General features: G+C 38.1%; 1 protein-coding gene across 2 annotated transcripts in view; it reads left to right on the top strand.

Annotated features, from left to right (window-relative positions):
• Nucleotides 1-24,162, top strand: part of LOC128663378 (aminopeptidase Ey-like) — a 173,187-nt gene extending 149,025 nt beyond the window's left edge. For both annotated transcript variants that reach the window (XM_053717683.1, XM_053717684.1), the window contains exons 19-21: nucleotides 1,889-2,029; nucleotides 4,571-4,652; nucleotides 23,496-24,162. In XM_053717683.1, the coding sequence (XP_053573658.1) occupies nucleotides 1,889-2,029; nucleotides 4,571-4,652; nucleotides 23,496-23,654 (382 nt within the window). In that variant the 3' untranslated portion in view covers nucleotides 23,655-24,162. The remainder of the gene's footprint in view (nucleotides 1-1,888; nucleotides 2,030-4,570; nucleotides 4,653-23,495) is intronic.
• Nucleotides 24,163-24,538: the final 376 nt, after the last annotated feature.

Here is a 24,538-nt window from a genome sequence, read left to right as displayed (position 1 = left end):
GACAGCACCTTGGGACTTCAGGATGGCTTACGTGTTTCCACCCTTCCCGTTGCTTCCTCGATTGATAGCCAGAATCAAACAAGAGAGAGCATCAGTGATTCTAATAGCACCTGCGTGGCCACGCAGGACTTGGTATGCAGACCTGGTGGACATGTCATCCTGTCCGCCTTGGTCTCTACCTCTGAAACAGGACCTTCTGATACAGGGTCCCTTCAAACATCAAAATCTAACTTCTCTGAAGCTGACTGCTTGGAAATTGAACGCTTAATTTTATCAAGACGTGGGTTTTCTGAGTCAGTTATTAGTACCTTAATACAGACTAGGAAACCTGTTACCAGAAAGATTTACCATAAGATATGGCGTAAATACCTACATTGGTGTGAATCCAAAGGTTACTCTTGGAGTAAGGTTAAGATTCCTAGGATATTGTCTTTTCTACAAGAAGGTTTAGAAAAGGGTTTTTCTGCTAGTTCATTAAAGGGACAGATCTCAGCTCTGTCCATTCTGTTACACAAACGTCTGTCAGAAGTTCCTGACGTCCAGGCTTTTTGTCAGGCTTTGGCCAGGATTAAGCCTGTGTTTAAAACTGTTGCTCCACCATGGAGTTTAAACCTTGTTCTTAATGTTTTACAGGGCGTTCCGTTTGAACCCCTTCATTCCATTGATATAAAGTTGTTATCTTGGAAAGTTCTATTTTTAATGGCTATTTCCTCGGCTCGAAGAGTCTCTGAATTATCAGCCTTACATTGTGATTCTCCTTATTTGATTTTTCATTCGGATAAGGTAGTCCTGCGTACTAAACCTGGGTTCTTACCTAAGGTAGTTACTAACAGGAATATCAATCAAGAGATTGTTGTTCCTTCTTTATGCCCAAATCCTTCTTCAAAGAAGGAACGTCTACTGCACAACCTGGATGTAGTCCGGGCTCTAAAATTTTACTTGCAGGCAACTAAGGAATTCCGACAAACGTCTTCTCTGTTTGTCATTTACTCTGGGCAGAGGAGAGGTCAAAAAGCTTCCGCTACCTCTCTTTCTTTTTGGCTTCGTAGCATAATTCGTTTAGCTTATGAGACTGCTGGACAGCAGCCCCCTGAAAGAATTACAGCTCATTCTACTAGAGCTGTGGCTTCCACTTGGGCCTTCAAGAATGAGGCCTCTGTTGAACAGATTTGCAAGGCTGCAACTTGGTCTTCGCTTCATACTTTTTCCAAATTTTACAAATTTGACACCTTTGCTTCATCGGAGGCTATTTTTGGGAGAAAGGTTCTTCAGGCAGTGGTTCCTTCTGTATAAAGAGTCTGCCTATCCCTCCCGTCATCCGTGTACTTTTGCTTTGGTATTGGTATCCCAGAAGTAATGATGACCCGTGGACTGATCACACTTAACAGAAGAAAACATAATTTATGCTTACCTGATAAATTCCTTTCTTCTGTAGTGTGATCAGTCCACGGCCCGCCCTGTTTTTAAGGCAGGTAAATATTTTTTAATTTATACTCCAGTCACCACTTCACCCTTGGCTTTTCCTTTCTCGTTGGTCCTTGGTCGAATGACTGGGAGTGACGTAGAGGGGAGGAGCTATATGCAGCTCTGCTGGGTGAATCCTCTTGCACTTCCTGTAGGGGAGCAGTTAATATCCCAGAAGTAATGATGACCCGTGGACTGATCACACTACAGAAGAAAGGAATTTATCAGGTAAGCATAAATTATGTTTTTTGGAAAAAAACAACAATATATTCTGATAATAGCATATAAATATATTAAGGAAGCATTTAAAGACCTATCTTTGTAAAGTGTTCCATGTTTCTGTGTGTTACTAGAGACTATGGAAATAAGTTCAGTTTTATAAGGGGTTTGCTCTTGTTAGTAAGTTAGATCTTTATTTCCTCAGGTTGTTGGAATACTCTTTGGATTCTAACAAGATTCGCAAACAAGATACTGTTTCTACTATTACTAATATTGCCAATAATGTGATTGGGCAGAGCCTTGCTTGGGACTTTGTGAGAGCTAACTGGAAGACAATCTTTGAGAAGTAAGTGTCTCCTAACATTGTGCACATATACCTTGCATGAAATCACTTATATACCTGAGAGATTCCCATACGAAAGAAAATGCTATCAACTAAATTATTCACATTTGCATTAGCTTTTATTTAATTAGGCTTATAGATATGACTCTGTCTTTTTAAAGTGAATAACATATATAACATACTCCTGCTGAAATAGCTGGTTTTGCTCATTAAAAACATCACCCATTGTTTTCAAGGAAATATCCATTTAAGTGGGCTGAGTCTGCAGGATAAAACTGGTCTGTTCATGTTATTTCTCTATACATGTAAAGCCTAATAGCTAGGTATTAAAATACTACGGGGTTCAATGAGCAGAACCAGCTAAGTCAGATACACAAATTCCTCTCTTTCTTTTACTCCCCACTGTGCTATTTGCATACTATTTACACAAAATTAAGGTAAATTAGTTGTTTGCAAATAATTTTAATACACTCAAGCAGGTAAAATTAATCATTAAACACATTAAAAAGGAGAACATTTCATAGTGAGGTGTCTTTTTAATCAATGGGCCAGATTTAATAAAAATAATCTGACAAATGTGTCATAATTTTCAAGTTCACCAGGTCTAAGGAAGTCCTTTAAGAAGGTAATTAAACAAAATCCCATTGAAAAAATAGGAGTTGTCAGCCTTCTGTTGTCTCCACATGGTAGTGATACTAGGGGCTCGATGAGCTAAACCTTGCAAGCCACAAATAGAACAGCACCATCCAAAAGGTAAGTTAAAAGTGTATCTTTATTGGGACATCTCCAAACACAGCACAAAAACACACTTTTGTGCTGTGTTTGGAGATGTCCCAATAAAGATACACTTTTAACTTACCTTTTGGATGGTGCTGTTCTATTTGTGGATTGGACATTATTTGGAGTCATTGGCAGGACCTGGGTACGTGCACCTCCTTGCAGATTGATGCTGTTTTCATCCTTCCTTCTAAACCTTGCAATATCAGACGCGTTTTTCTCGCTGACACTCGCAGGGGTTTCCTGGTGGAATTATTGTAAAAAATGGGCAATCCCTGCGAGTGGCAAGATGTCTCCTGTTGAAAGTAAGGGAGCTTATTTGAAAGGGATACTTCACAACGTGGAGAGAAGTTAGCAGTGAGCAGGGGGCGCACTTTAAAATTAAAATCCTGCAGCCAATATAAATCACATTACGCTGATTTCTGCGTATAGCATCTTACAATCGCCTATACTTTCGTATGCATTTGTTTTTCTATTAGGGTTATAAGTATTTTTAGTGTTTTGAAAAAAGCTCAGCTCCTTTTAGTTTGTGAGAAAAAACTGAGATCTGTAGTGTTAAAATCTTTACAGAACTACACTGGGACTAGAGAGACAATTTAATATACGCCCATGGAACGCCCCTGTTCAGCCCATTTTACAATAACGCTTTGTATTTTGTACTTATAAAAACACATTTATATGTGTTTTTTTGCACATCCAGTGTACTTAAATTACGATTTACAAGGTCACGGTGCATATTTAATATGATTTATTCCTGTGTAATTTACATACAAATTTTACAGTTTTATAAAATAATTGTTTGATGCATCTTAACAATACAATGCTTTTCTGCATATTTTTGTGTGAATGGTTGAATTATTCATTTTGTAAGATTTTTAAGTACAAATTTTATTGTGCACTTTTGTAATGTATGTATCTCCTTCCCTATACGAAAATGCAGTGCACTCCCCTTAGCGAGACACCCTGCTTTCAGGGTAAAAAGTAGGGATGGGCGAATGTTTTTAAACATTTCGAAATTTAAAACGAATTTTGATACATTTGTTCGTTCGAAATTAATTTCAAATGATTACATAACATTCTAACATTCTATTTTCAAAATTTTAAATAAAATTCGAAAATATTCGTTCAAATAATAGAATGTTTAGCTATGTATTCATTCAATTTCAAAATGTAATATTCAAATTCGAATGTGACATTCAAATCTACAACTGTGTTTAATAAATGTTATGTTTGAATTCGAATGCTACATAGTATTGTCAAATACTGTGTTTTATAAATGTAATATTCAAATTCGATTGTGACATTTGAATTCAAATGTGACATTCAATTTCGAAATAGTATTTCTAATCTATAACTGTGTTTTATAAATGTAATATTCAAATTCGAATGTCACATTCAAATGTGATATTCGAAAACTGTAAATAACATTCGATAAAAGAATTTTTAGGAATATTCGTTCTTTTCAACATTCTATTATGTAAATTGAATTTCTACAATAACATTCGTTCTAACATTCGAATTTTAATATAAACACATTCGCCCATCCCTAGTAAAAAGTGGCTTTAGATCATTCCACCATGTAAATAGAAGGACTGGCGAGCATTCTTTAATAATCTCACCAGCCCAGAAACCTTTAGATTATCGGGCCCTTGGAGTGTGAGCACAGCCCATTTAAGGATATGACAAGTCTAGGATCCCTAATCATATAGACTTGATTATTGATATCGCAAATTTTGAATAAAGCATATATTATGTTTTCCTTTATAGTTTTGGAGGGTCCTCATTCTCCTTTGGTAACTTGATTCAAGGTGTAAGTAGAAGATTCTCCACTGATTTTGATCTCCAACAAGTAAGTAAAAATAATTACTTGTGAATGCCATTGTCTGTTGTAAAGTGGGAAAAGAACAAAAGATGCAGTAGAAAGCTAATAAAACATGATATTATACTAACACACATAAAGGGCTAGATTACAAGTGGGGAACTAAACGCCTAGATTACAAGTTCTGCGTTAGCCTTAAAAAGCAGCGTATAGAGGCCCCTAACGCTGCTTTTTAACGCCCGCTGGTATTGCGAGTCTGACAGGTACAGGTGTACTGCTCACTTTTCTTCCGTGACTCGAGGCTACCGCAAATCCCGTTACGTTAATTGCGTATCCTATCTTTTTAATGGGATTTGCCTAACACCGGTATTATGAGTCTTGGAAGAAGTGAGCGGTACACCCTCTCCTGTCAAGACTTCTACCGCATTTAAAAGTCAGTAGTTAAGAGTTTTATGGGCTAATACCGGAACATAAAACTCTTAATTAAAGTGCTAAAAAGTACGCTAACACCCATAAACTACCTATTAACCCCTAAACTGAGCCCCCCCCCCCCCCCCCACATCGGAAACACTTTAATAAATATATTAACCCCTAATCTGCCGATTGGACATCGCCGCCACTTTAATAAATATATTAACCCATAAACCGCCGCACTCCCGCCTCGCAAACACTAGTTAAATTTTATTAACCCCTAATCTGCTGTCCCTAACATCGCCGACACCTACTTACATTTATTAACCCCTAATCTGCTACCCCCAACGTCACTACTATATTAAAGGTATTAACCCCTAAACCTAAGTCTAACCCTAACACCCCCTAACTTAAATATAATTTGAAATAATCTAAATAAAATAACTACAATTAAATAAATTATTCCTATTTAAAACTAAATACTTACCCGTAAAATAAACCCTAAGCTAGCTGCAATATAACTAATAATTACATTGTAGCTAGTTTAGGATTTATATTTATTTTACAGGCAACTTTGTTTTTATTTTAACTAGGCACAATAGTTATTAAATAGTTATTAACTATTTAATAACTACCTAGTTAAAATAAAGACAAATATACCTGTAAAATAAATCCTAACCTAAGTTACAATTGCACCTAACACTACACTATCATTAAACTAGTTACCTAAACTACTTACAATTAATTACAATTAAATAAAATAAACTAAATTATGAAAAAAACACTAAATTACAGAAAAAAAAGAATTACAAGAATTTTAAACAAATTACACCTAATCTAATCCCCCCTAATAAAATAAAAAAGCCCCCCAAAATAATAAAATTCCCTACCATATACTAAATTACAAATAGCCCTTAAAAGGGCCTTTTGCGGGGCATTGCTCCAAAGTAATCAACTCTTTCACCTGTAAAGAAAATACAATACCCCCCCAACATTAAAACCCACCACCCACACACCCAACCCTACTCTAAAACCCACCCAATCCCCCCTTAAAAAAACCTAACACTACCCCCCTGAACATCACCCTACCTTGAGCCATCTTCACCCAGCCGGGCACAAGTGGACCTCCAGAGGGGCAGAAGTCTTCATCCGATCCGGGCAGAAGAGGTCCTCCAAGCGGCAGAAGTCTTCATCCAAGCTGCATCTTCTATCTTCATCCATCCGGAGCGGAGCGGGTTCATCTTCAATCAAGCCGACGCGGGCTTTTTTATTTTATTAGGGGGATTAGATTAGGTGTAATTAGTTTTTTCTGTAATTTAGTGTTTTTTTTTCGTAATTTAGTTTATTTAATTTAATTGTAATTAATTGTAGGTAGTTTAGGTAATTTATTTAATGATAGTGTAGTGTTAGGTGTAATTGTAACTTAGGTTAGGATTTATTTTACAGGTATATTTGTATTTATTTTAACTAGGTAGCTATTAAATAGTTAATAACTGTTTAATAACTATTCTACCTAGTTCAGGGGTGTCCAAACTTTGCTCTCCAGAGGTTTTGGAACTACATTTCCGATGATGCTCAGCCAGCATTTTATCTAGCTGAGCATCATGGGAAATGTAGTTCCAAAACCTCTGGAGAGCAAAGTTTGGACATCCCTGAAATAAATACAAACTTGCCTGTAAAATAATTATAAACCCTAAGCTAGATACAATGTAACTATTAGTTATATTGTAGCTAGCTTAGGGTTTATTTTACAGGTAAGTATTTAGTTTTAAATAGGAATAATTAATTTAATTTTAGTAAATTTATTTAGATGTATTTAAATTATATTTAAGTTAGGGGGGTGTTAGGGTTAGACTTAGGGTTAATAAATGTATAATAGTGGCGGCGACGTTGGCGGCGGCAGATTAGGGGTTAATAAATTTAATATAGTTGCGGCGACATTGGGGGGGCAGATTAGGGGTTAATAACTATAATGTAGGTGTCGGTGATGTTGGGGGCAGTAGATTAGGGGTTCATAGGGATCATGTAGGTGGCGGCGGTGTCCGGAGCGGCAGATTAGAGGTTAATAATATAATGTAGGTGTCAGCGATAGCGGGGGCAGCAGATTAGGGGTTAATAAGTGTAATATTAGGGGTGTTTAGACTCGGGGTTCATGTTAGGGTGTTAGGTGCAGACATAAAATTAATTTCCCCATTTGAAACAATGGGGCTGCGTTAGGAGCTGAACGCTGCTTTTTTGCAGGTGTCAGGTTTTTTTTCAGCCAGCTAAGCCCCATTGTTTCCTATGGGGAAATTGTGCATGTGCACGTTTAGCCAGCTCACCGCTCACTTAAGCAACGCGGGTATTGAGGTGAGATGTGGAGCTAAATTCTGCTCTACGCTAACCTTTTTGTGGCTAACGCCAGGTTTAAAAAAACCTGTAATACCAGTGTTGTCTTAAGGGAGCAGTGGGAAAAAAGGCTCATTAGCACCGCACGGCTTTATTGACAAAACTCGTAATCTAGCCGAAAAATAGCACAGTTTGCGATAAGCAAATTCGTGACTGCACTAACTTACGCAAATGCTACAGGTTGAAAATAGGTGGTTGAGCTCGAGAGCAACCAAAATTTGCGCTCAACAGATTAGCACGCCTGAAGACGTATTGTAAAGTGTTAGGGCATATATGTATATACAAACACACGCATTGGAGCTCTTTCCACTCAAATACTTTTAAACATAATAAATCATTTTAATTATTTTTTTTAAAATATGGTTTACTGTGTTTTTACTTTAAATATTTTACATTCCAATGTTCTTCACTTTTCTATATATATTTCTATATATATGTATCATCTGTATTTTATATATATACCTATATATGTTCATACAGATATAGAGTTATTTAGGCATAGATATATGTTTTACAAAACATACATCAGATATAAAGAGAAATATATATTTAAAAATAAAAAGAACATTTTCTTCTATGTTAAGAATATTGGAATGTAAAATATTCATAACTACCTTGAAGTTTAGCGATGGGTAAGCGCGCAATCGATACGTGTTCATTTTTTTTCTTTCAAAGCTTGCTCCATTGAAGTCTATGGGGAAAAGTTATTGCTGTCACCATAGTTACCTGAAGCAAGCTTGAAACAAGTTTCCCTTTTGTTCTAACGTTATACTTTCAACTTTTAACACAAGTGTCAACCCGCCCATGTTAAATGTTTACTTTGCGCGCAGTTAGCGTATAATTGAAAAAAATTAGATAGTGCGCCACTTGTAATCTGAATGAAAATAAATTCAAGACCAAAACATGTACTATAGTTAGCTCAGCTTGCAAGAATAAAGAAAAAAAAGCTGAATTTCCAGCCATGATTCTTGTGATAAAAGTAAAAATGATAAAACAATCAGTTAATAAGTTTATTTTAAAATCGTATTCCAGAACTGGGTGTTTAAATAAATAAAAAAAAACATTTCCATTGAGTTTTTGTTCTTAACGGGCAGCATGATTAAAAAATGTACTTCACTGTATTTTTATATACAAAACAAAAATATATTTCTCCAACATTGGTGTGTCAGGTCCACGGCGTCATCCATTACTTGTGGGAAATATTCTCCCCCACAGGGAAAGGCAAGGAGAGCACACAGCAAGAGCTGTCCATATAGCTCCCCCTCTGGCTCCGCCCCCCAGTCATTCTCCTTGCCGCTCTGAACAAGTAGCATCTACCACGGGGATGGCGAGGAGTTTGTGGTGTTAGTTGTAGTTTTTTATTCTTCTATCAAGAGTTTGTTATTTTAAAATAGTGCTGGCTTGTACTATTTACTCTATAACAGAAAAGTGATGAAGATTTCTGTTTAAGAGGGCTATGATTTTAGCACCAGTAACTAAAATCCATTACTGTTATCACGCAGGACTGTTGAAACAAGAGAACTTCAGTTGGGGGTAACAGTTTGCAGACTCATCTGCTTCAGGTATGACTAGTCTCCTAACAACACAGGCTAATGCTAGATGACAGTCATATTTCCCCTCAGGGGAAAAGGTAAGCCATTTTTCTTTCACCACAGCAAAAAAGATAACAGGCTTCCCCTTTTTGTTTTTTATGCTGGTAGACACTATTAGGGGCAAAATCGATTGGTTTTTATTACAATATTATACCATTTGAAATATTTTATAAGCTCACATACACTGGGGAACGTTTTTTATTGATCTGGCTTGTTTTAGACAACTAAATCTAGTCAGGAAGGCCCCTTCACTCTAGTGTGCTGAGGGAGGAAGCCTCATTTTGGTGCTTCAGCTGCACAGTTGATTTACAAGGCAGTGCATGCAGATTCATGTGAGAGGGTCCTGTGGTTCAGAAAGTGACTCCAAAAGGCTTTTTTCTGTGAATGGTGACCCCTAAGGAAGGTAAAAAGCTGCAGCAAGGCTGTAGCTGGGATTGTGGTGTATAAAAACGGTTAAATCCAACAATTAGCTCCGTTTTAAGAGCTAGAGTCTCCATATTTGCTGTGCAATACTTTCTAAGCACTAAGACACTGGGGTCCAAATTTCAGAAAAATCGGATATTGCCTTCATAATTTTTTGAACATTCAGAAATAAATGTGTCATTTTATTATTTAAAGAGACAGTAACGTTTTTGTTTAAAATCGTTTTTATTGCATTGTTTGCCTGCCTAAATCTGTTTAACATGTCTGTTCCATCAGATAACCTATGTTCTGTGTGTATAGAGACAAATGTGATTCCCCCTTCGAGTGTTTGTGATAATTGCGCCATAGCGTCCAAACAAAATCAGGACAGCTCTGTTATTTTTCATAATGTTGCCCAAGATGATTTATCTAATGAAGGTAGTGGGGATAGCTCTACATCCTCTCCTTCTGTGTCTACACCAGCTTTGCCCGCGCAGGCGACAACTAGCGCGCCAGTGCTTATTTCTATGCAACAATTATCAGCAGTAGTGGATAATTCTATAGCAAATCTTTTTTCCAAACTGCCAGCTTTTCAGAGAAAGCGTGATTGTTCAGTTTTAAATACAGATAAAAAGGATGAACAATCAGACGCTGACGATGCCTTATCTATTTTACCCTTGCATCAATCGGAATTGGCTGTAAGGGAAGGGCTGTCTGAGGGTGAAATTTCAGATTCAGGAAAAATTTCTCAACAGGCAGAACCTGATCTAGTGGCATTTAAGTTTAAACTAGAACATCTCCGCGCTTTGCTTAAGGAGGTATTAGCTACTCTGGATGACTGTGATTCCATGGTAGTACCAGAGAAGTTGTGCAAATTGGACAAATTTTTAGAGGTCCCAGTGCACGATGACGCTTTTCCAATACCTAAGAGGGTAGCGAACATAGTGGAAAAGGAGTGGGAGAAGCCAGGTGTACCCTTTGCCCCACCTCCTATATTTAAGAAAATGTTTCCATAGTAGACCCTAGAAGGGATGCATGGCAAACGGTCCAAAAGGTTGAGGGAGCTGTTTCAACACTAGCGAAGCACACAACTATTCCTATAGAGGACAGCTGCGCTTTCAAAGATCCTATGGATAAAAAATTGGAAGGATTGCTTAAAAAGATTTTTGTTCAGCAAGGGTTCATCCTTCAACCAGCTACGTGTGTTATTACTGTCACTTCAGCGGTGTCCTTTTGGTTCGAAGAACTAGAAAGGTCGCTCCAGAAAGAGACTTCCTATGAAGAAGTCATGGACAGAATTCACGCATTAAAGTTAGCTAATTCCTTTATATTAGATGCCGCCTTTCAAATGACGAAATTGGCGGCGAAAAACTCAGGTTTTGCTATAGTAGCGCGGAGGGCGCTTTGGCTAAAATCCTGGTCGGCAGATGTGTCGTCCAAGACTAAGTTACTGAATATTCCTTTCAAGGGTAAGACCCTTTTTGGGCCGGAATTGAAGGAAATTATTTCAGACATCACTGGGGGTAAGGGCCATGCCCTCCCACAGGATAGGCCTTTTAAGGCTAAGAACAAGTCTAATTTTCATTCCTTTCGCAATTTCAGGAACGGACCGGCTAATAACTCCACTGCCGCTAGACATGAAGGTAACGCGGCCCAGCCCAAACCCGCTTGGAAGCCCATGCAAGGCTGGAACAAGGGTAAACAAACCAAGAAACCTGCTGCTGCTACCAAGACAGCATGAAGGGGTAGCCCCCGATCCGGGACCAGATCTGATAGGGGGCAGACTATCTCTCTTCGCTCAGGCTTGGGCAAGAGATGTTCTGGATCCCTGGGCACTAGAGATGGTTTCCAAGGGATACCTGTTAGAATTCAAGGGACTTCCTCCAAAGGGAAGGTTCCACCTGTCTCGCTTATCTTCAGACCAGATAAAGAAACAGGCATTCTTACATTGTGTAAGAGACCTATTAAAAGAGGGGAGTGATAAACCCAGTCCCCTCCGGGGAACAAGGTCTAGGTTTTTACTCAAACCTGTTTGTGGTTCCCAAAAAAGAGGGAACTTTCAGGCCAATTCTGGATTTAAAGATATTAAACAAGTTCCTCAGAGTTCCATCCTTCAAGATGGAAACCATTCGGACAATCTTACCGACAATCCAGCAGGGTCAATTTTTGACTACCGTGGATCTAAAGGATGCGTATCTGCATATCCCAATCCACAAATCTCATCATCAGTTCCTGAGGTTCGCCTTTCTGGACAAACATTACCAGTTTGTGGCTTTTCCATTCGGTTTAGCCACCGCTCCCAGAATTTTCACAAAGGTGCTAGGGTCCCTTCTAGCGGTCCTAAGGCCGAGGGGCATCGCTGTAGCACCTTATCTAGAAGACATCCTAATCCAAGCGTCGTCCCTTTCCAAAGCGAGGGCTCATACAGACATTGTGTTGGCCTTTCTCAGATCTCACGGGTGGAAGGTGAACATAGAAAAAAGTTCACTGTCACCGTCCACAAGGGTTCCTTTTCTGGGAACAATAATAGATTCTGTGGAAATTAAGATCTTTCTCACAGAAGTCAGAAAGGCAAAGCTTCTAAAAGCTTGTTGAGTTCTTCATTCTATTCCTCAACCCTCCATAGCTCAATGCATGGAAGTAATAGGACTAATGGTCGCAGCAATGGATGTGGTTCCTTTTGCTCAAATTCATCTAAGACCATTACAGCTATGCATGCTCAATCAGTGGAATGGGGACTATACAGACTTGTCTCCCCAAATTCAAGTAGACCAGGTAACCAGGGACTCACTTTTCTGGTGGTTGACCCAGGATCACCTGTCTCAGGGAATGAGTTTCCGCAGACCAGAGTGGGTCATCGTCACGACCGACGCCAGCCTCTTGGGGTGGGGCGCGGTCTGGGACTCCCTGAAAGCTCAGGGCCTATGGTCGCGGGAAGAGTCGCTTCTCCCGATAAACATTTTGGAACTAAGAGCTATATTCAATGCGCTCCTGGCTTGGCCTCAGCTAGCGGAAGCCAGGTTCATAAGATTTCAGTCGGACAACATAACGACTGTTGCGTACATCAATCATCAGGGGGGAACAAAGAGTTCCCTAGCGATGAAGGAAGTAACCAAGATTATCCAAAGGGCAGAGAATCACTCCTGCCATCTATCTGCTATTCACATCCCAGGAGTAGACAACTGGGAGGCGGACTATTTGAGTCGTCAGACTTTCCATCCGGGGGAGTGGGAACTCCATCCGGAGGTCTTTGCTCAGTTAACCCAATTATGGGGCATTCCAGACATGGATCTAATGGCGTCCTGTCAGAACTTCAAGATACCTTGCTACGGGTCCAGATCCAGGGATCCCAAGGCGACTCTAGTGGATGCATTAGTGGCGCCTTGGTCGTTCAACCTAGCATATGTGATTCCACCGTTTCCTCTCCTTCCCAGGCTCATAGCCAGGATCAAACAGGAGAAGGCCTCAGTGATTCTGATAGCTCCTGCGTGGCCACGCAGGTCTTGGTATGCAGACCTGGTGAATATGTCATCGGCTCCACCATGGAAGCTACCTTTGAGACAGGATCTTCTAGTACAAGGTCCATTCGAACATCCAAATCTAGTTTCTCTGCAGCTGACTGCTTGGAAATTGAACGCTTGATTTTATCCAAGCGTGGGTTTTCAAATTCTGTGATAGATACTCTGGTCCAAGCCAGAAAACCTGTGACTAGAAAGATTTACCATAAAATATGGAAAAGATATATCTGTTGGTGTGAATCCAAAGGATTCTCCTGGAGTAAGATTAAAATTCCAAAGATTCTCTCCTTTCTCCAAGAAGGTTTGGATAAAGGGTTGTCAGCTAGTTCTCTAAAAGGACAGATTTCTGCATTATCCGTCTTGTTGCACAAACGACTGGCAGCTTTGCCAGATGTACAAGCTTTTTGTTCAGGCTTTGGTTAGAATCAAGCCTGTTTACAGACCCATGACTCCTCCTTGGAGTCTAAATTTAGTTCTTTCAGTTCTTCAAGGGGTTCCGTTTGAACCTTTACATTCCATAGATATTAAGTTATTATCTTGGAAAGTTCTGTTTTTGGTTGCTATTTCTTCTGCTAGAAGAGTTTCTGAATTATCTGCTTTGCAGTGTAATCCACCATATCTGTTTTTTCATTCAGATAAGGTTGTTTTGCGTACTAAGCCTGGTTTTCTTCCAAAAGTTGTTTCCAACAAGAACATCAACCAGGAAATAGTTGTTCCTTCTTTGTGTCCGAATCCAGTTTCAAAGAAGGAACGTTTATTACACAATTTAGATGTTGTTCGTGCTTTAAAGTTCTATTTAGAAGCAACAAAAGATTTTAGACAAACCTCATCTTTGTTTGTCGTTTACTCTGGTAAGAGGAGAGGTCAAAAAGCTGCTACCTCTCTCTCTTTCTGGCTGAAAAGCATTATCCGCTTGGCTTATGAGACTGCCGGACGGCAGCCTCCTGACCGTATCACAGCTCACTCTACTAGGGCTGTGGCTTCCACATGGGCCTACAAGAACGAGGCTTCTGTTGACCAGATATGTAAGGCAGCGACTTGGTCTTCTCTGCACACTTTTGCCAAATTCTACAAATTTGATACTTTTGCTTCTTCGGAGGCTATTTTTGGGAGAAAGGTTTTGCAAGCCGTGGTGCCTTCCGTTTAGGTAACCTGATTTGCTCCCTCCCTTCATCCATGTCCTAAAGCTTTGGTATTGGTTCCCACAAGTAATGGATGACGCCGTGGACCGGACACACCAATGTTGGAGAAAACAGAATTTATGCTTACCTGATAAATTACTTTCTCCAACGGTGTGTCCGGTCCACGGCCCGCCCTGGTTTTTTAATCAGGTTGAAAAAATTTTCTTTATACACTACAGTCACCACGGCACCCTATAGTTTCTCCTTTTTCTCCTAACCGTCGGTCGAATGACTGGGGGGCGGAGCCAGAGGGGGAGCTATATGGACAGCTCTTGCTGTGTGCTCTCCTTGCCTTTCCCTGTGGGGGAGAATATTTCCCACAAGTAATGGATGACGCCGTGGACCGGACACACCGTTGGAGAAAGTAATTTATCAGGTAAGCATAAATTCTGTTTTTTACTTAATATACATTCAAAACATATAATAATGAGAAAAAAGAATGAATTCACCTTATTTATTAAGCAATAACATGTAAACATTTCATGTCCATAGAAACATTTTTTTTTTAGTCTAAAATGGTCACAAAAAATATTAACAAATAAAGTATCCTGTCAAAGTTGCTGAAAAATGTAATTGTTCAAATTTTTTTTCCAAAATAGATTAGTTCAAATTGTTTCCATCTAAATGTCATTAAATTGGTGTCACTTGTTTTCTTGCTGAAATATTGAGCTATTGTTAGAGTGACGTTTATGTCTAGGGTTACTGGAATGAAATGCATCACAATTCAACATCAGTGACTTATATTGTTCCTATTATATGTATCTGAGTTCCAATATTCCTTCAGTTATAGTAACTGTACTCGAACCTTTCTAGGATAGAGTAGAAAAAAACATAATTTATGTAAGAACTTACCTGATAAATTCATTTCTTTCATATTAGCAAGAGTCCATGAGCTAGTGACGTATGGGATATACATTCCTACCAGGAGGGGCAAAGTCTCCCAAACCTCAAAATGCCTATAAATACACCCCTCACCACACCCACAATTCAGTTTAACGAATACCCAAGAAGTGGGGTGATAAAAAAGTGCGAAAGCATATAAAATAAGGAATTGGAATAATTGTGCTTTATACAAAATCAAAACCACCACAAAAAAAGGGCGGGCCTCATGGACTCTTGCTAATATGAAAGAAATGAATTTATCAGGTAAGTTCTTACATAAATTATGTTTTCTTTCATGTAATTAGCAAGAGTCCATGAGCTAGTGACGTATGGGATAATGACTACCCAAGATGTGGATCTTTCCACACAAGAGTCACTAGAGAGGGAGGGATAAAATAAAGACAGCCAATTCCTGCTGAAAATAATCCACACCCAAAATAAAGTTTAACGAAAAACATAAGCAGAAGATTCAAACTGAAACCGCTGCCTGAAGTACTTTTCTACCAAAAACTGCTTCAGAAGAAGAAAATACATCAAAATGGTAGAATTTAGTAAAAGTATGCAAAGAGGACCAAGTTGCTGCTTTGCAAATCTGGTCAACCGAAGCTTCATTCCTAAACGCCCAGGAAGTAGAAACTGACCTAGTAGAATGAGCTGTAATTCTCTGAGGCGGAGTTTTACCCGACTCAACATAGGCAAGATGAATTAAAGATTTCAACCAAGATGCCAAAGAAATGGCAGAAGCTTTCTGGCCTTTTCTAGAACCGGAAAAGATAACAAATAGACTAGAAGTCTTACGGAAAGATTTCGTAGCTTCAACATAATATTTCAAAGCTCTAACAACATCCAAAGAATGCAACGATTTCTCCTTAGAATTCTTAGGATTAGGACATAATGAAGGAACCACAATTTCTCTACTAATGTTGTTGGAATTCACAACTTTAGGTAAAAATTCAAAAGAAGTTCGCAACACCGCCTTATCCTGATGAAAAATCAGAAAAGGAGACTCACAAGAAAGAGCAGATAATTCAGAAACTCTTCTGGCAGAAGAGATGGCCAAAAGGAACAAAACTTTCCAAGAAAGTAATTTAATGTCCAATGAATGCATAGGTTCAAACGGAGGAGCTTGAAGAGCTCCCAGAACCAAATTCAAACTCCAAGGAGGAGAAATTGACTTAATGACAGGTTTTATACGAACCAAAGCTTGTACAAAACAATGAATATCAGGAAGAATAGCAATCTTTCTGTGAAAAAGAACAGAAAGAGCAGAGATTTGTCCTTTCAAAGAACTTGCGGACAAACCCTTATCTAAACCATCCTAAAGAAACTGTAAAATTCTCGGTATTCTAAAAGAATGCCAGGAAAAATGATGAGAAAGACACCAAGAAATATAAGTCTTCCAGACTCTATAATATATCTCTCGAGATACAGATTTACGAGCCTGTAACATAGTATTAATCACAGAGTCAGAGAAACCTCTTTGACCAAGAATCAAGCGTTCAATCTCCATACCTTTAAATTTAAGGATTTCAGATCCTGATGGAAAAAAGGACCTTGTGACAGAAGGTCTGGTCTTAACGGAAGAGTCCACGGTTGGCAAGAGGCCATCCGGACAAGATCCGCATACCAAAACCTGTGAGGCCATGCCGGAGCTACCAGCAGAACAAACGAGCATTCCTTCAGAATCTTGGAGATTACTCTTGGAAGAAGAACTAGAGGCGGAAAGATATAGGCAGGATGATACTTCCAAGGAAGTGATAATGCATCCACTGCCTCCGCCTGAGGATCCCGGGATCTGGACAGATACCTGGGAAGTTTCTTGTTTAGATGGGACGCCATCAGATCTATTTCTGGAAGTTCCCACATTTGAACAATCTGAAGAAATACCTCTGGGTGAAGAGACCATTCGCCCGGATGCAACGTTTGGCGACTGAGATAATCCGCTTCCCAATTGTCTACACCTGGGATATGAACCGCAGAGATTAGACAGGAGCTGGATTCCGCCCAAACCAAAATTCGAGATACTTCTTTCATAGCCAGAGGACTGTGAGTCCCTCCTTGATGATTGATGTATGCCACAGTTGTGACATTGTCTGTCTGAAAACAAATGAACGATTCTCTCTTCAGAAGAGGCCAAAACTGAAGAGCTCTGAAAATTGCACGGAGTTCCAAAATATTGATCGGTAATCTCACCTCCTGAGATTCCCAAACTCCTTGTGCCGTCAGAGATCCCCACACAGCTCCCCAACCTGTGAGACTTGCATCTGTTGAAATTACAGTCCAGGTCGGAAGCACAAAAGAAGCCCCCTGAATTAAACGATGGTGATCTGTCCACCATGTTAGAGAGTGTCGAACAATCGGTTTTAAAGATATTAATTGAGATATCTTTGTGTAATCCTTGCACCATTGCTTCAGCATACAGAGCTGAAGAGGTCGCATGTGAAAACGAGCAAAGGGGATCGCGTCCGATGCAGCAGTCATAAGACCTAGAATTTCCATGCATAAGGCTACCGAAGGGAATGATTGTGACTGAAGGTTTCGACAAGCTGCAATCAATTTTAGACGTCTCTTGTCTGTTAAAGACAGAGTCATGGACACTGAATCCATCTGGAAACCCAGAAAGGTTACCCTTGTCTGAGGAATCAAAGAACTTTTTGGTAAATTGATCCTCCAACCATGATCTTGAAGAAACAACACAAGTCGATTCGTATGAGATTCTGCTAAATGTAAAGACTGAGCAAGTACCAAGATATCGTCCAAATAAGGAAATACCACAATACCCTGTTCTCTGATTACAGACAGAAGGGCACCGAGAACCTTTGTAAAAATTCTTGGAGCTGTAGCTAGGCCAAACGGCAGAGCCACAAACTGGTAATGCTTGTCCAGAAAAGAGAATCTCAGGAACTGATAATGATCTGGATGAATCGGAATATGCAGATATGCATCCTGTAAATCTATTGTGGACATATAATTCCCTTGCTGAACAAAAGGTAAGATAGTCCTTACAGTTACCATCTTGAACGTTGGTATCCTTACATAACGATTCAATATTTTTAGATCCAGAACTGGTCTGAAAGAATTCTCCTTCTTTGGTACAATGAAGAGATTTGAATAAAACCCCATCCCCTGTTCCGGAACTGGAACTGGCATAATTACTCCAGTCAACTCTAGATCTGAAACACATTTCAGAAATGCTTGAGCTTTTACTGGATTTACTGGGACACGGGAAAGAAAAAATCTCTTTGCAGGAGGTCTCATCTTGAAACCAATTCTGTACCCTTCTGAAACAATGCTCTGAATCCAAAGATTGTGAACAGAATTGATCCAAATTTCCTTGAAAAAACGTAACCTGCCCCCTACCAGCTGAGCTGGAATGAGGGCCGCACGTTCATGTGGACTTAGAAGCAGGCTTTGCCTTTCTAGCTGGCTTGGATTTATTCCAGACTGGAGATGGTTTCCAAACTGAAACTGCTCCTGAGGATGAAGGATCAGGCTTTTGTTCTTTGTTGAAACGAAAGGAACGAAAACGATTATTAGCCCTGTTTTTACCTTTAGATTTTTTTATCCTGTGGTAAAAAAGTTCCTTTCCCACCAGTAACAGTTGAAATAATGGAATCCAACTGAGAACCAAATAATTTGTTACCCTGGAAAGAAATGGAAAGTAAAGTTGATTTAGAAGCCATATCAGCATTCCAAGTTTTAAGCCATAAAGCTCTTCTAGCTAAAATAGCTAGAGACATAAACCTGACATCAACTCTGATAATATCAAAAATGGCATCACAGATAAAATTATTAGCATGCTGAAGAAGAATAATAATATCATGAGAATCACGATGTGTTACTTGTTGCGCTAAAGTTTCCAACCAAAAAGTTGAAGCTGCAGCAACATCAGCCAAAGATATAGCAGGTCTAAGAAGATTACCTGAACACAGATAAGCTTTTCTTAGAAAGGATTCAATTTTCCTATCTAGAGGATCCTTAAACGAAGTACCATCTGACGTAGGAATAGTAGTACGTTTAGCAAGGGTAGAAATAGCCCCATCAACTTTAGGGATCTTGTCCCAAAATTCTAATCTGTCAGACGGCACAGGATATAATTGCTTAAAACGTTTAGAAGGAGTAAATGAATTACCCAAATTATCCCATTCTTTGGAAATTACTGCAGAAATAGCATTAGGAACAGGAAAAACTTCTGGAATAACCACAGGAGCTTTAAATACCTTATCTAAACGTTTAGAATTAGTATCAAGAGGACCAGAATCCTCTATTTCTAAAGCAATTAGTACTTCTTTAAGTAAAGAACGATTAAATTCCATTTTAAATAAATATGAAGATTTATCAGCATCAACCTCTGAGACAGAATCCTCTGAACCAGAGGAATCATCAGAATCAGAATGATGATGTTCATTTAAAAATTCATCTGTAGGGAGAGAAGTTTTAAAAGATTTTTTACGTTTACTAGAAGGAGAAATAACAGACATAGCCTTCTTTATGGATTCAGAAACAAAATCTCTTATATTATCAGGAACATTCTGCACCTTAGATGTTGAAGGAACTGCAACAGGCAATGGTACTTTACTAAAGGAAATATTATCTGCTTTAACAAGTTTGTCATGACAATCAATACAAACAACAGCTGGAGGAATAGCTACCAAAAGTTTACAGCAGATACACTTAGCTTTGGTAGATTCAGCACTAGACAGCGATTTTCCTGTAGTATCTTCTGACTCAGATGCAACGTGAGACATCTTGCAATATGTAAGAGAAAAAACAACATATATATAAAGCAAAATTTATCAAATTCCTTAAATGACAGTTTCAGGAATGGGAAAAAATGACAAAGAACAAGCTTCTAGCAACCAGAAGCAATAAAAAATGAGACTTAAATAATGTGGAGACAAAAGCGACGCCCATATTTTTTCGCGCCAAATAAGACGCCCACATTATTTGGCGCCTAAATGCTTTTGGCGCCAAAAATGACGCCACATCCGGAACGCCGACATTTTTGGCGCAAAATAACGTCAAAAAATGACGCAACTTCCGGCGACACGTATGACGCCGGAAACGGAAATAGATTTTTTGCGCCAAAAAAGTCCGCGCCAAGAATGACGCAATAAAATGAAGCATTTTCAGCCCCCGCGAGCCTAACAGCCCACAGGGAAGAGTCAAATTTTAGAAGGTAAGAAAAAATGATTAAATCAAATGCATTATCCCAAATATGAAACTGACTGTCTGAAAATAAGGAAAGTTGAACATTCTGAGTCAAGGCAAATAAATGTTTGAATACATATATTTAGAACTTTATAAACAAAGTGCCCAACCATAGCTTAGAGTGTCACAGAAAATAAGATTTACTTACCCCAGGACACTCATCTACATGTTTGTAGAAAGCCAAACCAGTACTGAAACGAGAATCAGCAGAGGTAATGGTATATATAAGAGTATATCGTCGATCTGAAAAGGGAGGTAAGAGATGAATCTCTACGACCGATAACAGAGAACCTATGAAATAGACCCCGTAGAAGGAGATCACTGCATTCAAATAGGCAATACTCTCCTCACATCCCTCTGACATTCACTGCACGCTGAGAGGAAAACCGGGCTCCAACTTGCTGCGGAGCGCATATCAACGTAGAATCTAGCACAAACTTACTTCACCACCTCCATCGGAGGCAAAGTTTGTAAAACTGAATTGTGGGTGTGGTGAGGGGTGTATTTATAGGCATTTTGAGGTTTGGGAAACTTTGCCCCTCCTGGTAGGAATGTATATCCCATACGTCACTAGCTCATGGACTCTTGCTAATTACATGAAAGAAATATAATGTTCAAAGCTAGATTGTATGAAAAAGGGGCAAATTCAATAATGATGCACAGAGTATATTTACTATGCTTAATGAAATATCCATTTAAAGAAAAATAGGGATCCTATTATGGAACAAAAAAACACTTTGGTCTTGGTTACAAATGGGACGGTATTTAACGATCCCACTCATGTGCTAACTCCACTAGAAGTAAGCTTTTTACATGTGTCGGGCATCATTGCTCAATGCAATACTCTTGTTATTTTGATATCTAAATCTCTGGACTAACACGGCTACTCCAATTAACGTTATTTAAAAGTACATAGAACATATTCTACTATGTGCAGAACATTGGAATGTGAAATATTTACAGTAAATGCACAGTATAACACTTAATTAAATATGAATATTGCACAAATATGTTTTTTCGTGTTTTCGTGTATTTGACTGCAAAGGGCTCCAATGCACTTCTATATATGTCTATATATGTATACATATGTATTTATGTGTTTATATGTGTATATATGTCTGTAAATACATATATACACATATAAATACATATGTTCACACATATAAACACATATATATATATATATATATATATATATATATATATATATATATATAAATACATACATACATACATTTACATCTTTTGACATGTATATGTGTGTATCTCTATGTTAAAACCCTTTGCCTGACTTTTTTTTCCATAACACTGAGACCTCATATCTTTGAGCCTTTATAACATTTTTGTGCATTTTTTTTTTCATAATTTCTATTAGATAGTGTTATTATGAGTGTAACTGCACTTTTCAATTTTTGATTAGTTTTGTAACACTTCTTTGTTTTGCACTCTTGCGATCACATTTACTTTCAACTTCTAATATGCGTGCTACATCTGACATGCGAAAACAGCTGTCGATATTTCAGATGATTTAAAATTTGGTACACAATGCCGCAGTGAAGCCAGCAAGGCCAGTCAAATGCTTGGTTGCATTGGAAGAGGTTTTAGTAGCAGAAATAGCAAGGTTCTTATGCCACTTTACAGATCATTAGTTAGACCAAATCTGGAATACTGTGTACAGTTCTGGAGACCATATCTTCAGGCAGATATAAATAAACTAGAAGCTGTCCAAAGGAGGGCTACTAAAATGGTACATGGTCTAAAATATAAAACATACAAAGAAAGACTCTATGATCTAATTATGTATAGTTTAGAGGATAGAAGGGAAAGAGGTGACATGATAGAAACCTTCAAATATATGAAGGGACTTAATAAAATAGAAGCTGAAAGCATTTTTCACAAAAAAATAAATGCCAAAACAAGGGGTCACAATCTCAAGTTAGAGGGTAGTAGATTCAGGAGAAATTTGAGGAAGCATTTTTTTACAGAAAGGGTGGTGGATTCATGGAATAAACTTCCATTTGAGGTGGTAAACACAAAGACTGTAAAGGAATTTAAAAATGCCTGGGACATGCATAAGGCTATCCTAAGGAAAAAGTAACATGTAATATGGGTAGACTTGATGGGCCTTTTTGGTTCTTATCTACCGTCAAATTCTATGTTTCTATGATATCTCTTGCGCTGTTAGTACGCCACTCGTAATCTGGCCCTTATTAGTAATAATAAAAAGGTAAATGATGTAGAGAAATTTACTGAAGTCAAAACAGATTGCAGCCTATATTATTTGCGCAGTAGACTTTAAATTTTGGGACTACAGTGAACATTTTATGGGCAGGTTCCATTTATCAAATGAGGGATGGTAAGGTTCCCAGTTAGGAAACCTGCCTGGGCAGTGGATGCTACTTGTCTGCTGCCCACATATATTATTAATCAATCATGTGCTTGTGCATGGGTGACCTTGGTCTCATCCAGCGAGTTGCTCAAGAGCAGGTCCAAACTAACAGGGTGATTTAACTCTGCACCGCCTCTTAGGTTAAGTAGATGTGTCCTTATGCTTATTAACTAGTGGATGTCAGGCTTGCAATAGCAAGGGCTCCAAAACTTTATCTGTAGCTTGATAGCTGGAGCCCATATTTCTTTCCTCCGAAAGCTGAAAGCCATGTACATGAATATACATTTAAAGGGCATGCAAGTTATAAAATTCAATTTATAACTTTTATTGCTTTTATCTTACACCTGATTGAAGCAAACACTTTTAGAGGACTATTAAATACTGTAGAATTGCATAATCAACAAATGCATAATATAAAGACAATTCAATAGCATTTTATTTCAAATGAGCAGTAGATTTTTTTTCTGACAAATATCAAAGTTTACTTTGTATGTTGCATGCTGACCTTTTGTAATGTGGTGCTTAATTGCTTATGTATACTATGTATGTATAAAGAAAATGATTTTTTTCCCACTTTCATTTTATAAATTAAATGAACTAAAGTGTACTTTTTATTCTGCATTACAATCGCCTAAATTAAATAAGCTGGAAAAGCATTCCCAAAATTTGTGATACCTTCTTATTATACAATTCCATGGATCATATGCACTAACTGAGAGCTCTCATTCATCATTATAAGATTTAATTTCCATTTTAAAATATCTAGAAATTTAGAGCTTTTTCCGTTTTCAGGGAAACTTGGGAGATTTGTTGACTTTCTACAGGCTGGGTACTTTACATGTAAAATAAGTAGTGAATATCAATTACTCATACATTATTATGTTTTATTTTGTTTCTAGCTGGAACAGTTTAAACTAGACAACCAGGATATTGGTTTTGGAACGGCTACACGGTCCCTGGAGCAAGCCATAGAGAAAACCAAAGCTAACATTAGATGGGTAAAGGAGAACAAAGAATCAGTGCTCAAGTGGTTCAATGACGCAATAAAAAACCCTTGAATGTCTCTGCCCAGCACTTGTGATCAACACCACGAACACACCACCTCTGCCTTAATAGCAACTGCATCTAACTCACAATGTGGTGTTAGGTTACATTCCAAACCAGAGCCGTGCCTTGTGTCCTGAGGTGCCACTGGGGACTATACACATTGCTCACTGCAACACTTTGCATTTTATGGATTCCATCTTTACATGTTTCAATATAAAATAAACCATTACAAGCTGAACATACATAGTTTAGCATCCTGAGCAATGCATGGATGACCTTTCTGAATAAACAGAGAAGCTTCTCTATATGACTCAGGGTTTAAAAAAGGAACATCACATAAAAAATAACTTAATCATTGTATTTATATATATTTTTTCAATCTTGCTGTAAATAATATTTAGAATTTTCTTAAATGTTTAAATTAAGACAAAAAATACATTTAAATGCAATCAGTGCACATATTTTCTTTGAATAAAAGTGTAAGAATAAAATGTATTAAATAAATTATTATTTCTTCAATCATTTGTGAAGTGTTACATATTTAGTTAAAAGAATACACTTATCAATGGTAATTAAAATATATAGCTGCATGACTCATAAGTAGTTAAAATTGAAAATGTCATCAAATTCTTAAGTGTAATTAAGACAAACAATTTTCCAAAATATTAAGACATATTTCAATGATAGTAGCGGACAATTATTATAATGTTATAAACATTATTATAATTTCTAAAGTGCTGCCAAATTGAAAACCATTGGATACATGAGTAGGACTACCCAAAGATTTACGGCAAAAAAAGATATACAGACACATTAAAAAAAAGAAATAAAAAAAAGAAATTAATAGAGGAGGAGATGGGTCCTGCTTATAATAAAAAAATAATCTTATTTATTT

This window comes from Bombina bombina, chromosome 6 (genome assembly GCF_027579735.1).
Source record: "Bombina bombina isolate aBomBom1 chromosome 6, aBomBom1.pri, whole genome shotgun sequence".
Classification (NCBI taxonomy): domain Eukaryota; kingdom Metazoa; phylum Chordata; class Amphibia; order Anura; family Bombinatoridae; genus Bombina; species Bombina bombina.
The sequence above is the reverse complement of the archived record's forward strand: the minus strand, read 5'-3'. Positions and strand labels throughout refer to the sequence as shown.